The sequence below is a fragment of the Diachasmimorpha longicaudata genome, chromosome 5 (genome assembly GCF_034640455.1).
Source record: "Diachasmimorpha longicaudata isolate KC_UGA_2023 chromosome 5, iyDiaLong2, whole genome shotgun sequence".
Taxonomy (NCBI): domain Eukaryota; kingdom Metazoa; phylum Arthropoda; class Insecta; order Hymenoptera; family Braconidae; genus Diachasmimorpha; species Diachasmimorpha longicaudata.
Genome location: NC_087229.1, coordinates 7,916,164 through 7,932,165, shown reverse-complemented (window position 1 = coordinate 7,932,165; position 16,002 = coordinate 7,916,164). Strand labels below are relative to the sequence as shown.

At 42.2% G+C, this 16,002-nt stretch overlaps 4 protein-coding genes across 6 annotated transcripts in view; 3 read left to right on the top strand and 1 right to left on the bottom strand.

The window, feature by feature from the left end:
• The first annotated feature begins 25 nt into the window (after positions 1–25).
• Positions 26–2,023, top strand: LOC135162510 (venom serine carboxypeptidase-like). Its single transcript, XM_064121089.1, has 2 exons — positions 26–605; positions 827–2,023. The coding sequence occupies exons 1-2, from the start codon at positions 312–314 to the stop codon at positions 1,961–1,963; spliced, it is 1,431 nt and encodes a 476-aa protein (XP_063977159.1). The 5' UTR covers positions 26–311; the 3' UTR covers positions 1,964–2,023.
• A 149-nt stretch (positions 2,024–2,172) lies between these two features.
• LOC135162503 (uncharacterized) lies at positions 2,173–4,621 on the top strand. Its single transcript, XM_064121079.1, has 2 exons — positions 2,173–3,099; positions 3,189–4,621. The coding sequence occupies exons 1-2, from the start codon at positions 2,457–2,459 to the stop codon at positions 4,445–4,447; spliced, it is 1,902 nt and encodes a 633-aa protein (XP_063977149.1). The 5' UTR covers positions 2,173–2,456; the 3' UTR covers positions 4,448–4,621.
• Positions 4,622–4,623: 2 nt separating this feature from the next.
• Positions 4,624–6,556, bottom strand: LOC135162528 (lysosomal thioesterase PPT2 homolog). Of its 2 annotated transcripts, XM_064121123.1 has the most exons (5): positions 6,449–6,556; positions 6,326–6,366; positions 5,804–6,053; positions 5,587–5,705; positions 4,624–5,484 (listed from the first exon to the last, which is right to left on the bottom strand). In XM_064121123.1, the coding sequence occupies exons 2-5, from the start codon at positions 6,353–6,355 to the stop codon at positions 5,131–5,133; spliced, it is 753 nt and encodes a 250-aa protein (XP_063977193.1). In that variant the 5' UTR covers positions 6,356–6,366; positions 6,449–6,556; the 3' UTR covers positions 4,624–5,130. The 2 variants fall into 2 exon arrangements, with proteins under 2 accessions (XP_063977193.1, XP_063977192.1); XM_064121122.1 differs by having other exon boundaries at positions 6,326–6,475.
• Positions 6,488–16,002, top strand: part of LOC135162509 (zinc finger protein Gfi-1b-like) — a 40,744-nt gene continuing 31,229 nt past the window's right edge. The window contains exon 1 of one of the 2 annotated variants that reach the window (XM_064121087.1): positions 6,488–6,626. The gene's annotated coding sequence lies outside the window, so the exon portion shown is untranslated. The remainder of the gene's footprint in view (positions 6,627–16,002) is intronic. The other variant, XM_064121088.1, reaches the window with a different exon arrangement.

Sequence of the window (16,002 nt, the reverse complement as noted above, 5' to 3'; positions counted from 1 at the left end):
GAAGTATCGTTTTTCAATGTTCACTGAGCCGATAATTTTTATGCGAAGAGAAAATTTTTGTTCTGTTTCGTTTTGAATTTTTACGCAATTTTTTTATTCCGAGTAAGCACCGATAATGCTTCTTAAATTCATTCATTTATTCATGTTTATGTCTAGTCTAATAGATCGTTGACTAAGCATAAGGCGATGTTTTACTGCTGAGGCGATTCGGCGATAAGTCGCCAACGCCTTATCAATTCACGGGCGGCATTCTCGCGAAATACGAAGCTCAGAAACGCTGAGTAAAACCGTCAGCCGTGTATTGTTTGAAAATGGGTTTTACCGTTCTCACGAGCCTTGTCCTTGCGTCCATCATTGCCACTGTCTATTACAGTGGTTACAATCTCGACATCACGTCTGAACGTGAAAATGAAAAGATCGAAGAGGAGAACGATCTTCATCCTCTTTTCTTAACTCCGCTGATTGAGAGTGGCAATATTGATGATGCAAGAAGAAAGTCGATTGTCGAATATGAAGGGCTAAGGGATGTCGTCAGCTATAGTGGATTTATCACGGTTAATAAGGAGTACAATTCCAATTTGTTCTTCTGGTTTTTTCCCGCTGAGGTAAATAATAAATCAATATCATTATTCTCGATTTTAGTATACAGAGGATTTTGAACTATATATTTCTCGATATCGGAGACAACCCTTCGCAGTACCCCTTTATACAATTTACCTTGATTTGGGGGATTTTGAAAAGGATAGAAATGCTAGAGAATCTTTTTCGCGATCATTTTGTGGAAATCGGCGATTGCTTCCATTGACGATCGAAACAAAAATTCTAGATGATCTCAAAAACTGCTCCAATAGTCATTTGGCTTCAAGGAGGTCCAGGCGAGAGTTCCCTCCTCGGTCTTTTCTCGGAGAACGGTCCCTTCCGCCTCATGAAGGACCAAACTCTGGAAAGTCGTGAGAATACCTGGGTCGGTCCCCTGAACATGCTGTACATCGACAGCCCGGTAGGAACCGGCTTCAGTTTTACTAATCACGAGGACGGTTACGCAGACAATCAACTGTCTGTGGGCCTGTACCTGTACCAAGCCCTTGTCCAATTTTTTCAACTGTTTCCTGAGTTCCAAGCCAACGATTTGTATATCGCTGGGGAATCATTCGGTGGAAAATTCGCAGCTAGTTTGGGATACACGATTCACGCGTTGAATCCTACTGTTTTGAACAATCCGATGAATCTGAAGGGTCTCGCTATCTTCAGTGGTTCGTTGGAGGCAGTGGATAAAGCCGGAGGGTCCACAAGGGCTGTGCAACCTCCGCCGTCTCATATATTTCGACCGTACGACTTGGTGAATTTCAAAACTATCTCGAAATTCTTGAAGTATGAGAGGAAGATGAAGGATCTCGTGGATAAACCGAAAGCAATGGACTTGGATGACCTATTTTTAATGGCCAGGGAGACCACCAAATTCATTGCTGATCTTCCTCCGTTATTTAGTGATGAGAAACCAGAGGAACCTTCCGAAACGAATGACCCAGAAGTGCTCTCCCAAATGATGGAAAAGGACGAGATAAGGCAGGCCATTCATGCTGGTAACAGAACCTTCGTTGTGAATTCGGATCGAGTGAAAGAGCTCCTGAAAGCGGAGATGACGCGCCCACTTGAAAATGTCTTCGCTATTCTTCTGGAGAATTACCGGGTTCTGATTGTCAATGGAGAGCTGGATATGGTGGCGTCTGCTATTGATATCGAAAGGTCTTTGATGAAGCTGAATTGGACTGGGAAGGATGATCTGAGGCGAGCAACTGTCACGCAGTGGTTGGTGGGTGGCGAGGTAGCAGGGTATGTCAAGAGGGTTGGGAAGCTGGAGGCGGTGAAGGTGCAGAATTCTGGAGGACTTCTTATTAAAGAACGACCGACGTGGATGCTGGAATTAATTACGAAATTTACGGGGGGAGAGAGTATTGTTTAGAAACTGAAGAATAAAAATTACAACAATGTCTATTAATCAATAAAAATTCATATGAATGGATGTGTGAAAGAGTCATGTCAATTATCAAAGTTCTCGAATAATGAGAATTTAAAATAATTATATGTTGGCATTTGCGTATTTCTTATGTGAACATGTACTTAACAAATGATCTAACTATTGAAAATTAAAAAATTGAAAAATTGTTGGCTAATACAATCGATATTAGCACTAATGTCTGCATATAAATAGAACAGTTGCTAGGTTCACCTACGGGTCTCTAGAAATTCCACATTTCTACAATCGCGCAGCGTTTTGAATGCCCGTCCGACCCCACGAACAATTATGATAACAGAAATACCCAGTGGGTACGAATTAGGTGACTAACTCACTATCATTTGGTATTGCCAGTAAACGTCAATAGCAAACTGTCTCCGTTATACCTCCAGTTTTGCCCAAGTGCCTAAAAATCTCTTCTCCTAGAACCCCAGTGAAGATGTACTTACCGATCTTGACCACCACCCTGGCAGTCATATCAGTGCAGCTCTCAGCAGCAGCAGTGCTTCCCCAAAATGAGAAATCAACGAGTAATCCCTTGACCAGCCATCAAGACGTGAAACCGGACGTCAAGGATTCACCTCTCTTGATACACGCGATGTCCACCCCCCGCCCGGACGTTGAACAGACCCATACAGTCTCCAACACCGACAAGTCTGTGATAACCACCGGCGACAGCGAAATCCTGAACCAGATCGATCGGAGCTTCACATCAAAGACATCCCCATCAGCTGACGAAGTTATTGACGAAGTCAATCAAACATACGGAGTCAAACACGGTGGCGAGGAGGCTGTGACCCAGGTGAACGAAGTTCACGACTACGCCCAGGGCCAAGACCCGAGTGGTGTAAACGACGTCTACGCGAGAGAAGAGACGGACACAGTCTTCGCGGTGGGTAACTCGAAGGGAGAAATGGAGATGATCGGCAAGAGTAACTCGAATACAGGAGAACAGATATCGACTCCCGATGGCGTTGACCACACCTTCATCGTAGCTGACGATCGAGCTCTTCATCAAGTTGAGAATAAAGAGAGGCTTGAGGTGAATGGACAGAGTGAAACAGATATGGTGTATATGGCAGGTGAGTAATTAGCCAGATTAATTTATAATCAGAAATTATTTCCCACCATCGACTGCGTCTCTATATTAAATGACAATCCAACTCTACAGCGACCTCTGACGATGTTGAATCATTCTATCAACTCAACAATATCGGCCAGCATAATCTCGTCCGTAATAATCAAGGTGTTGAGAAAGAGACCGAAGAGTCCAGTCTCACAGGGTTCGGTTATGCAGACGAAGTTACCGAAGCTCTTGCTCTGGATGATACTCAGAAGACCATGAGCATCAGCAATAAAGATGTTCAGGCGTCAGTCGGGGTGGGCAGGACCAATGGTCGTTATGATTCAACGGATTCGAGTGGAAATAAAGATATTCTGCTGATCGACGACACTGCCCATAATATCAATGTGAAAGACGGTGACCTGGGAGTTTCGTTGAACACCAATGACATGAATAATATCTACGGATTCAAAGATCAAGACGGTAACGTTGAAGGTTATCAAGGAAACGGAAGGGATCATTCGCTTACGGTCACTGATGGGGTGATGACAGCCAACTTTGATCTGAATAACGTTGACGAGTTGTTTGGTACTTCTACTGCTGACGGTATTGATGAGGTGCATAAGATCAATCAGGCTGGGAAAAGTGTAGTGATTGATGATGGAGAACGAGGGGTTGCCATGGGGGTCAATAAAATCGACGAGGTACATGGAGTTTTTGATAATGGTGATGTGAAAGCGAGTTATCAAGGCAATCAAGTTGACAAGGTCCTCGCAGTTGCTGAGGGCTCTTCAGGATCGAGTCTTCAGACGAGTGAAATGAGTGGCGTCTTGCAAGTGATGGATGATGAGGGAAAGATGCAGGTGATATCAACCGGAGGCCAGATGGTAGGTCAAGCTATCGTTGTCGGGGATGATCCGGTCGATGGGAATTATATGGCTGGAAAAATGGATGAAGTCATGTGGATAGACAGTGTTGAGGCACCCGATGTTGACAATTATCAGCTGAGCAAGAGTTCTCCTGCTCCGGACATGACTCATTTGAGTACAGCCAGACCTGAGGACTATCAAAGATCTGAGAGTCCTCTAGACGTAGGAATAGCCGGCTTGAGTACTCCGGGACCACAGGATGAGACTCCTGATGTCATTGTCATTCAACAAGGAGTCACTCTGACTCAGGATAATAAATATACGAGCTCTGACACCTCTGCAGGGGCTGTTACTTCGGCTTTCAATGGTTTCCATCGTCTTGTCGACAAGTTTGATCGACTTTATCAGATCGGTGATGTGGGGCGAATTGGGGGCATATTTGGAGGCGGACGAAAAAGCAAGATCGATGTACAGATCACGATCGATATGGATATCTGATGATAGAGATGAGTAGATTTTTTTTTCTTTCTTTCCCTATAATTTACTGTCTGGTTGTGTGCACAGAAGCCGAGGATGAGTGTTAGTCCTCGGCGAAGAAATTTCTATTTGTTATCAGGAGGAGATAGTTGCACCAATAAAATATTGAAGTTGGAAATGAAAAAGGAAAAACAATGTGAAGATTTCACGTAATTTATTCTTTAATTACACAAAAATCTAATTGTTTGTTTAGAATCATCAGTTGGGTATTTTTTGCGTAGTACAAAATTCAAAGATTTGATCACAAATGGTCATGGGCACTTCCATCGATCAGTCTTTCGTTTCGTCCCACGGAAGTACAAGAAACAGCGAAAATTCTGAGATCGTAGATAGTTAGCTTGAAATTCGTACATAAAAACAACTATTTTTTGAATTGAATGAAATCATATTAGTCACTAAATGATTCGGAGTAATCTTGTGACCTTCGAGATCCATTCTAAGCCGTATCTAGCCTTCGGGGGTGGAGTGGTAAATAATTAAATGCTTTTACGCGCTTATAAAAATGACGCGAATGATTTGGCGAAACGTCCGATCGTACGAATCTCAGCCGAAATACCTACGATGTCAAGCATTCTGTATTCCTTTATCCGTGAAATTGTTTATTTACAATTTTGATCGAATTGAGCTATTAATGGATTCATGGTTTAGTCTAAATAGGGTATAATATAAAGATCAGCAATGGTTTCGTTCTTGTGCCACATGAAGTGGGGGATTCCCGGCACAGTATAAGTTATCATTTTTTTAGCCTTATCTAGTGTTTTCAGGCCAATTGCGTCGGTCTTGTAGATAGCTCTGTCTCTCATGTCCAGAACAGTATTGTTGCTATCGAAATAACCAAATTGACTACTTTGCCACGGCGTTATCACACCGTCGTCGGGACCTCCGATCAGTATCATTTTATTCAACTTGGTGAGGCCATTTTTAAACTGAGTACTGTTCTGGGATTTTTCCTCGCCATTGACAAGAGGCAGAAATTTGCTATATCGGAAATATAATTCCTGAACAGAAAAAGTGTTGTCGTCTGTAGAATCATTAACTTGTTTTCGGAAAATTAAATAATTTCTCGGTGAATATAAATTCATATATTGAATTAATCTCACCTGATGATACGGATCATTCCAGTAATTCCCAACACTAGTGTGTTGTCCAATTTTCGAGTAGAACAGTTCATAAGCTGTTTCACATACTAAATCCGGGAAAAACAAATGCAGAAACTTTGCTGAAAAAAAATATAGAAAAGGAGTATGAAAGTAATCTATTTGGATTTTCAATTGATGGATGCTTGACAACTTGTCTAGAGTCCATGATTGAACATACTTCCGAACTCTCCAGCTTGTGGTGAGCTCAAGGAAATGAAGTTCCTGACGTTGTGATCGGGGAATCTCTGGAGAATAGCTCGTGCTATCAATCCTCCCTGGCTGTAACCGAGGAGATTGATACCCTCCGGAAATGCGGCTGCAATAGCCATCACATCCTCGCCAATTTCCTCGATCTGCCGCCACATGGGCTCTAAGCTGCTCCACCCCGCGTATCGCGGGGTGTTATAAACCTCCGTTCCAGGATGCATCTGCGAAGTAAAATGAACAATCAATACAATTAATCCAAATCGATGAAAAATTTTTTTTTTTTAATAATATGATGAATTATCTTATGAAGTTGTCAAAGAAAAAGGTCAAACAACCCAAGTTCTTTGTTTCCCACGAAGATTAGGATTATTGCGAACCACAAAAAAAGCGCAAGTGAATAACAAAACTTCAAACTTCTAAAGACTTTGTAATGGAATTTTTTAAATTAAAAGTCAATGACATTCTCAGTTACAGAAGATAATAGATAACCTACCTCCTGTATGCGATTGCTGATGACCTCCATGCTATCGCTACCTGTGAGCACCCCATGTATTATAACAACAGGGTAGTACCCTGACACCCATTGGAAATTGACTAGATTCAGGAAAAATAGTACCTTCAAAATGTCCACTGTCATCTTCATCCTGAATTTGACGGGAGGAGAATTGATAAACAGTTCAACACCAACAACATCACAGGCACCACTAACAATGAGTGACCTTGCACTGTTGACGTTAAATTAGCGCACTCTTAGCTGTCATTTGCAGCATCCATCAATGAACTATCGACTGATGGTAAGTTACCAATGGGCGTTATATTATTTCACAATTCTTACCGTTTCATAGGATCTCTTATTTCTCTTCAAACGCTAAAAAAATCAGAAGAGATGAACAAAACTCCTTTGTAAATAGATTTTTTTAATGAAGATATATACATTAATGCTTTTTCAAAATATGCATTTAGTCTCACTGTCATTCCTACTGGGATAAGTCGGAGACTGGGAAAAGATCTTGACGCGGAAAATTCGGGGAATTTCCATTAGTATCAAAAGGGGGATAGACTATTTCTCTACTCCTCGCAATACATCACCGCAGTGACATTCAGTGCGTGCTCCCTTCTGAAATTTACTTCCCTACCACCCTTTTTTGGACCACACATCCCCGAAAATGCCAGGTGCATTGTTTCGTACTGCCGTCATCCACGATTAACCCCCTGTTCCCCTTTGCGTAACCCAGAATTGAATCGAAGGGGTGTTACTTCATTCCGTCCTTTCCCCTCTGACAACGACAAAACGATCTAGACCGCGTATTGTGCTGTATTTAGGGCTTGTTTGTCCGAGTGAGGACAATATCTAGGCGTGACACGTCTTAATTCCTGCACTTTCACTTCTTTATGAACATTCAGGGGTGAAATGGAAAATCGTTGAGTCACTCTTGTGACATTTTTAATATTTTTGTTGGTCATCGTGATAATCTAAGAGTAATTATCCAACTGGCAAAATAATGTTTGTCATTTCAATGTCTTAAAATTGTTGGTGCTATTAATTATTGAAGTTGGAGAGCCATTTCATGCACTGGCTCTAAAATATATGTGGATACATGCGGGTTGTATGTATTGTGATTTGATGTGATTTTATCGTCCTGATTAGATAATATAGCTGTTAGAAAAAAAATCATAAACAATAATGAAGAGACTGAATGCGTAATTTTCGCTGGAGATAACTGTGCCTTTCATGATACATCTACTCTCAAAAAAGTTCTATTCATTTTTTCCACCCTTTTTTTTTATCACATACAAGTACAACCAATCCAATTCCGCGCGGGAAAACTCAACCGTCGAGGCATAGCAGTTGAAATGCCACTTCGTTAGAAAAAAAAAGAAGAAAAGTACGGTTAGAATAGGGAGATAAAATGAGTTTGTGTATAGTGTGCACACAGTGTCTCTCCAAGCAAAGGCTCGCGGAGTGTATCTCGGGAGTGTTTTTTCTCCCGTTTAATCAAGGATATTCGCGGTTGGCTAGGCTCGCGTATTTCACAGAATCATCGCTAGATTCTCCACTACCCTCTCCCCCTGAGCCCGTTGTCACGAGAGGCCATTTTCTACCTGTATCCTACCATTGGGGGGTTGGAAGGAACGGCAAAAACCCTCCGAAACGCACATTGTCATGAGAGACAGTGTCGGATTACGAATCTCATCATGGGGAGTACTGGGATCATCTCGAGAGACCCTTTATCTTCAGGTATCACGAGATATGGGGATATATTTCGGGGTTTGAGGGTAATTACAGTCAACAGATATCATCGTTAAGTGTTGACGAACACTCGCGTGATGTCACTCGTTTCTCGTCGAAAATCTTCGATTGGTCGCCAAATTTTCAAATTTAATTGTCAAATTTGAATCTCCTTTGCTATGATTTTGCATCTGATTCCCCATTTTTTTAATTACTGCGCTCCAAACAAAATAAATAATACTTTCATTTTTTTTTCTTAAATTTTTGACCGTAAAATCTAATTGTTTTCCCCCTTGTTCTTTTCCTATTCGTCTCTTATCAATCTTATGACGTCATATTGCTCGCCATTTTGGCTTGATTTCGCTATCATCAGTGAGGTTATCCGCGATGGCGGCGATACCTCACCTCCCTGCGCGCGCATCACGCCAGTGGACGATTCAACCCTTAAACCTCTACAAAAAAATTCGTCACTCCACATTTACCATCCAATGCGTCTTTCCCTCCATCTTTCTAATTTAACTCTAAGTGTCATTTCTCCCCCATCCCCCCATTCTGACATCTTTGCATACACTTACTCTACACTATCCTCAGATGACTCCCCCGTTTCCAGCGGAACGGACAAAAAAAAGGGTCGCTCAGATATTCAAAGTCGAAAATAGTTTATTCATGGTCGGTCGGGAACTTAGAGAGATATTGGAACCGGCCGGGAGTGAGGTGATATTGGTCGGGCGGAAGTGTCCCCTCGGGGAAACGGGAAACGGTAGAAGAGGCGTCGTCTCTCCGATCCGATAAAGCGAAGAGGCACCCCCCTGTGGTACAACCTCCGTTCCTCCCTCACTCATCCTCTTTACGTTTTTTTTTTTCCTTCAACGTATATGGCTCATCCTCCAGCTCTTTCTTTATCCCATCCCCGCTGCATCCCCCATGTTGACTCTTTCCGACGTAACTCTTACCCCACGGACGATACCTCTGTGACAACCGAGTTACCAATAAAATTCAAATAAACTGTGCATACTAAATTATCACATCTTCTATTACCTATACCCGTTGCTTATCTCAAATGCAAGTTTCAATTTCATACACGGAGAGAGTAATTCTTGAAAAATTACGTGACGGTTCCGTAATCTGACAGTTAAAACAATATTCGGTCCAAATGACAGAACAGTTACGGACTTTTTCAGTGAAATTTCCGGAAAAAATTTAAAATCTTTCTCTCAAAAGTCGGGAACGTTCAGTGAAAAAGTGCGTAACTTTCAAAATGTTTGTTCTTCGAGTAATTTGTTAGCGTGGTGTATCGTATAACCTCACGTCCGCCATTTTGTTGACTGTTATTGGTGGACATCTTGGCGTCACTGAAGCCCGTGTTACTAAGATCATTGTTGTAGCGATCAATTGCGACAATTTTCCCTCGGACAAAGGAAATCAGTCAATGTCGGCGTTAATGACAGGGCAATTATTGTCCCATTGCGGTTACATTCAGGGCTGATACCCTTATTCATGGATACACTGCTCAAGGATTGCTAATAATAAATACTCGACACATTGAAGTGCGTTTGTATGCGAGGGTTCATTTTTTCCGGAAGGGGGTCATCTGGACTTTCCCAGGAACGCCCCAGATTTCAACATTACTCAAAGAGGATCAACCTGCCAGGATCCGGGAGCATTGTTTGCTCTGTTGCGTTACGATTCTTACGCCTCGCTACCTTTACGCTTGATGGAAACACCCGGGGGAAAAACATCTGTAAATCCACGAATATCCAATAAATGTAGGAGAATCAGAATCGACGAGAAAGTATTTTTGTTTTTATTTTACGTACATTGTGTTATCCATTCTGATTCATCCTGCTTTGATTATATCCCCGAAGCAATTCCCTCAAAATGCAACCCTTAAAAATTTTTACTACGAAGAATTTGTTGACTGTTTTCATTATCGATGATACTGATAATGAAAACAGTCATCTCCAAACGACAGTTTCTCACTTCAGTCTCGTTAAATACCAAAGAGGGTGAGGATGAGGAAGTGAGAGGGATGCAAGGAGTTAAGTACAAGTGGAGTCCTGGGGCACACCGGAGGTGGCATCAAGAGGGTGGGTTGAGTAGAACCGGTGGCTTTAACTCGGTAAGAATTAAAGTGAACTAACGCGACCCAGGGAGGGTTAGTCAGTGGCAGGAAGAGTGAGCCGCGTTCAAACCCCCCTCCGTCAGCGATTATACTAATAGTCGGGGCGTAGACAAGCCCTCGATACGAGGGATGAGGACAGCTAGAGTCGCTAATTGTTTTACACCCCTTTTCGACCCCTTGTCTCTTTCCACTTGCTCCAGACAATTTCGATACTTTAACCTCTCCGAGAACTATACCTCTTTTCCTGAGTTAACCATTTTACCCTTTCCCTTCATTTGTTTCCACTATTTTTTTCTCACTCTCTTTTGGTGAATTTTTTTCCCTACCCTTGTCCTTTAACCTGGACTCTATCCAATTACAATATCCCTGGAAAATTTTTTTTATTATTTTTTAAGCTCTGAAATATGTCTTCAAAACGCATGCGACATTCAGACATTTGTCTTTCCTCCGCTGAATCAACAAACATGAACTAGAATTTTTCCCCTATTTTTTTTTTCCTCATCTATGCGCCGTAACGAATTGATTGTTCATGCCACGTATACGTATCCGAGTTCTCTATAGGGTAGAGGGCACCCGAAAACCCGACCTATGCATTATGAATGCACCTGATTTTCAACACTTGTTCGTTTTCACACAGTCAAGGTGGACAACTACACGTGTATCCCAACGCACACATGTTTCTACGTGCTACAGTAGATCGTAATGTCTCCATTCGACGAGGTCCATCGGATACACAATTTGCCAGGGGGGATGAGGAGGAGGGAGGAATTGGTAGCACCGCCCCTTCGATTCTCTACGTACGATAAATCTCCCGGTACAGGGTAGTTCGCCGATGTCGTTTATATTTAACGTCTCTGTTACTGCTCCGGCGATAATACTCCGGGATTTTTGAACAGGGAGGGGGAGAATTTGCATTTTCCAGGCGGTAAGGGGGGTGAATATTTCAAGGATCTTCTGATTCAGAATCGTGTAATTGATGTACTTGAAATTGGCCGTGTAATTGATGTAATCTGGGACACGTGTCGGCGGCTGGGCGCCTCCACCTGCATTTCTCATTGTATTTTTTTTATGCGAAATCTCGGTTGAGTGTTAGATTAAATATTCTTAATTTTTATTCCCATTTTTATTCCGTTTATGCAACTGACGAAGTTGTTGCAAAAGTAAATTTTCCATCCACAAACTCGTATTTGCGAAAGAGTCAATATTTTGTGTTCCTATCGACCGGAAAATATAATATAGGGAAAAATATCATATATATGTATATAGATAATCTATTTAGGTAGAGATTATAGAAATATAGAAAAATTTGAAAGGAATCTACTCTCGTTATTCACTCGATAAATTGTTCCGTTCCAAATTTATTCGCAATAAATGTGTGAATGAATAGAATAGTCAATTCCGTAAAAGAGCAACGACTACATCGACATATGGCAAGTGAAATTGCCGGTGGGGCAACAGTAATAATATTTACGGAAGACCCCAGTAAGCGCCCCGGTGTTTTGTCAAGACTCACAGAGCCGACGGGGGTCTCCCCGTCAGTCCACACACTGCCTTTTACTACTTCTCTTTTATCCAGTGGTTCGTCCGTCTCTATCGTTACAGTACTCCAACCCCACTCACTGTTCTCGCGTAATCCACGGTAATGCTCTTGAGCGATACCGTTCACACTGGTAATAAACTCATTCTGCACTCCCTTCACACCCTTACATCCAATTTCTATCGACTTACACCTTGTTGGAGACGATTAGCATTTTGATTGTGGTTTCATGGTGACTATTTTTGTTACTTTGATCTTTATATTATTTTTGCACGTGGAGAAAAGTACGGGGAGAATTCTCATTGGTGTCGATGGAGCCAGGGTGGAAAAAGTCTTGTTTTAGATCATTTGAGTAAAAATAAAATCATTAAACAATACTCATCCGTGAATTTTGAAGAAGCGATGACGATTTTTCGAGCTGAGGGGGGTTCAATAGTTTAAAAAATGTCGTTGGGTGGATATTTTTTATATTTTTAACAAAATTTATAGCGACAAAATACAGAAATAATAATCTCAAGATGAGAAAAATCTCCATCGATTATTGTCTAGTTTATATTGAATAGAATGTTTTTTTCTTCATCAGTTGAGTAGATTAACTTTTATAATTCTCGCGCAGTCAGATTTCTCTGAACTTAAATTTTTAGTTGACGAAATTACTCAATTAAATCAAATATACTGGAGAAAAAAAATAAGTCAGAATATATCATGCGTTCGTGTGGGCCATATTATTTGCTGAAAAGCTCGGCAATCACGCCGGGGTGGTCTTGAGTTTGTGCGAGGGCCGCACGTTCGTTGGCCCTGGGATTAGCGAGATCATAATCAGCCAATCGGCGAATGGGGTGGGAAGGAGGGAAAGATATTCACTAACTGTATTGCTGGAAGAGCTTACAAGGTGTCAAATGTCAAATCTCTTGGGAGAGGGATGCGAATTGATTTCTGTACCAATGATTTCACCCTAGTACAGCGCCGGGGGTGTTTCAGGGCAGGGGGATGAATTTTATCGTTAATAATATATTCAGTGATTTTGGTAATTAGATACTAATCTTCAGGGTAAATAATCATATTCCTTAGCAATTATTTAGGTCGCCCTTCACGGAATTCCGTAAATAAAAATATTCGGCACCGATCATTTTATAAAATAATCGAGGATTTATTAATTTTGACGAGTAACTATTTTATAGTGAATAATTGCCGGGAACTTGACACAATGTTTGAGAGAAATCCAGTCGAAATTCTACTCGTATATTTTAATACGAGTACGCAAAGTGTTTTTTACCGCGGGAAATGTATAGTTCTGGCCTTCCTCGATCGCTACCCCCTCAAGGGCCAAATAAAATCTATCTCACAACTGTCGAAGACGCATCATAAAAATCTATGCACCACCAGAAAATTGCACTTTACGTTATTTTTCAAATAACTGCAAATAATTTGTCAACAATTTTCTGGAAATTTTTTTGTCGCCCCAAACAAATCAATGATAGATTGAAAAAATCCTGAGGACGAAATAATAATCGAAAATTGTAGGAAAGAACAATTTTCGAATCTTCAACAATGTAAAAAAATCAAGAGGATCTCCTTAACCCATTAAAGTTGATTATCAGAGTCACGAGAAGTAAAATGATAGGAATGAATCAGCGCAAGAGAGGATAGAGGTTCCGGGTGCGAGTGCAGTATGACACTCATTGCACTCTAAACCTCCTCCATCCAGTCCCTCTTCTCCATCCTCCTCAAGAGTTTGCACAGTTTAAGAATCAAGATTTGCGCGACGAATGCGTGCGAATGGGTAGAGGGCGTGGGAACGTCAATGTGGGTATGAACGCGAATAGTGGCTCGGTTGGGGCCTCGGTAATTGTCGTAATTGTGCCGAGTGATTCACACATCAGGATCAGCACACGGTTGCACCGTTTTATCAACTGCAGTCCATTGAAGACACTCAAATGAGTGGATCTACGCGCGACAATTCATCCTTTACACTTACACACATTGACATATCGTGGATGATGTTTTTTTTTTTCACCCGGGTTTCTTGCACATTTGGTCTATTTTTTATCCGTCTCCGCTTCACTCTTGTTTGGACTTTTTGTGGAGTTTCTCTGTCGCATTCACTGTTGCAGGGGCATCTGCGCGGGATTTCGGAAACAATTGCCGACAATTCACGCCACTTGACTCGCGGGCCTGGCTATTACCGTGAGAATCCGCTTAGCGTGGACGTGGTAAAACTCCGACGTGGAGGTTCTTCATGAGGTCATCTTCATTAAATCGTTCTATGCTTAATGAGCGATTCTTATTTTTTGCCTTATTTTTTCGCACTTTTTTTCGGTGAGAAGGACACCAATGAATATTTGTTTATGAGCATCGTCGAGAACCGTAAATTGACAAATGTTTCCAATAAAATTTTCCCCAAGCTCTTGACAATTTCCAGTAAATAAACCTTTCATTCCACTTCCGGTCAATTCTCGTGAAAAAATTCCGAAATACTTCATCTCAGAAATTGATATTACGCAATGGGAGCGGAAGATGAGCTTCCTGGGTCGATGGATCAATCAATTCTCCCAGATTTACCCCATCAGTTTCGCCACTCCCCCCTCCAATGATGCCCCAATTTTCCACACTAATTTATACAAAAAAATTCTTCATTCCCTGACCCAACCTCTCCAACTGCCGCTCTCCAGACCTAGAGGATCCAGCGGACGGGTGTATTCACAGGCTGGAGTTTGATAAGGCTATCGTGCATCCCATGCATTTAGCATACATTTGAATAACGGGCGGCCGGTAATCCCTTAAACGGGGGAAGCCCTCATTCCGTAACTAGGTATCCTTTCATCTCACGGCCGCCGCCGTTTTCCCAGTTTCCCGTATCCCCGGAGTCTCTGCCTTCTGGCTGCCTCTCTCTCCATCTCCCTTGCTCCCTCACTCCCACCCTAATGCACATCTGGAATCACCAAGAGCGTGATAGAGAGAGAGAGAGAGACCCTGAACGTGAACGTCGCTGGCGGCGGTGATAGCGTTGAGGAAGGGGGTCTAGCCCTCCACTACGACCCGTTTAAAGATATTTCGTTAAAATAACAGTCCCTGCCTCCACTCCTCATGGCCCTTATTCCTCCCCTCCCCACCCTCCTGTTATACACTAGCTGAAAAAGAGGGGGTGGAATTTGCAATGCAGAGGTTAAATGGGCAGAGTAAGAGGAGAGGAAAAAGAGCGCAACCGCAACGCTGCACAGACTCGATTGCTTTTTTACTTGACTGCTTTTGACCTTTTTTTTTCTCTCTCCCACCTCTTTTCCATATTCCTCCCCTTCCTCCTCTTCCTCCTCCCCCGCCCGTCCTGCCCGCCCTTCTCCTCCTTCATTCCTATTTATCCTATATCTCACCCTTTACTGTCCTTCTCTCAAACGCATTTCGACAGGCAAAAAAAAAAATATACAAACGACAGAAACAAGGGGGCGAGATTAAACATTTATTTAAATGGCCGTGGGCGTAACGTATACATATACCTGAAGAGGAGGGAAAAAAAAAAATATGGATATGCACCCTTACCCATACCCGTATGTTTTTCTCAAGCCCGAGTGGAACTCATCGGGTACATACGCGGTGGGTGAAGCATGGCGGAGTTTAGCGTGCAAATATTACGACGGGGTGGGAGGGTGAGTGGAAGATTAGTCCGGTGGTTTTCAATCCCATTTTCATCGTCGGCTGCTTTTTCCCCACCCCGACAACTCCACTGACTCTTCTCACTTTACCCGGGGAGATAGAATTGAGGCTTTAAACAGAAGTTGCTTGTGGTGGTGTATAGAATAGCATATGTGAGGGTGGAATTGGGGGCGGTGAGGAGGATAAATGGTGGAGGAGGATGGAGGAGAATTAATTCATTTTTGTTGAGGAAGAATCTTGACGTACTGAGGATAATTGATTGCCTTGGTGTAATGTATGTCTTGTTCATGGTACTGGAAATTATTTGATGGTATGGACTTTTTTTTTGGGGTGGGGGGAGGGAGGAACGCCTAGAAAAGGACGAGGGAAAGGAATGAAGAGCGCATTTTTGACTCTGTGAATATTTGGTTTTGGGGAGGAATGGGTGACGTTGATTCATTCTGGAATTAAATACTGGGGGGTGGGGGGCGCGGAGAATGACGATTGAGACGGCCATGGGGTCAAAATAAATGTAATAATGAATGTGTGAAAAAATTGGGGTTTCCCTAAAATATTTGAAGAATAAAAAAACAAAGTTTTCGAGTGCCGTTCAGGGAAAAACTACCCCCAACGTATTTGTCCGTTGCATGA

Coding starts and splice junctions, on each gene's coding strand:
- LOC135162510 (XM_064121089.1), top strand. CDS start 312: ATGGGTTTTACCGTTCTCACGAGCCTTGTCCTTGCGTCCATCATTGCC. Junction 606..826: donor TCTGGTTTTTTCCCGCTGAG/GTAAATAATAAA, acceptor CAAAAATTCTAG/ATGATCTCAAAAACTGCTCC.
- LOC135162503 (XM_064121079.1), top strand. CDS start 2,457: ATGTACTTACCGATCTTGACCACCACCCTGGCAGTCATATCAGTGCAG. Junction 3,100..3,188: donor AGATATGGTGTATATGGCAG/GTGAGTAATTAG, acceptor CCAACTCTACAG/CGACCTCTGACGATGTTGAA.
- LOC135162528 (XM_064121122.1), bottom strand. CDS start 6,475: ATGAAGATGACAGTGGACATTTTGAAGGTACTATTTTTCCTGAATCTA. Junction 5,706..5,803: donor ACAAGCTGGAGAGTTCGGAA/GTATGTTCAATC, acceptor ATTTTTTTTCAG/CAAAGTTTCTGCATTTGTTT. Junction 5,485..5,586: donor GGAATGATCCGTATCATCAG/GTGAGATTAATT, acceptor TTTTCTGTTCAG/GAATTATATTTCCGATATAG.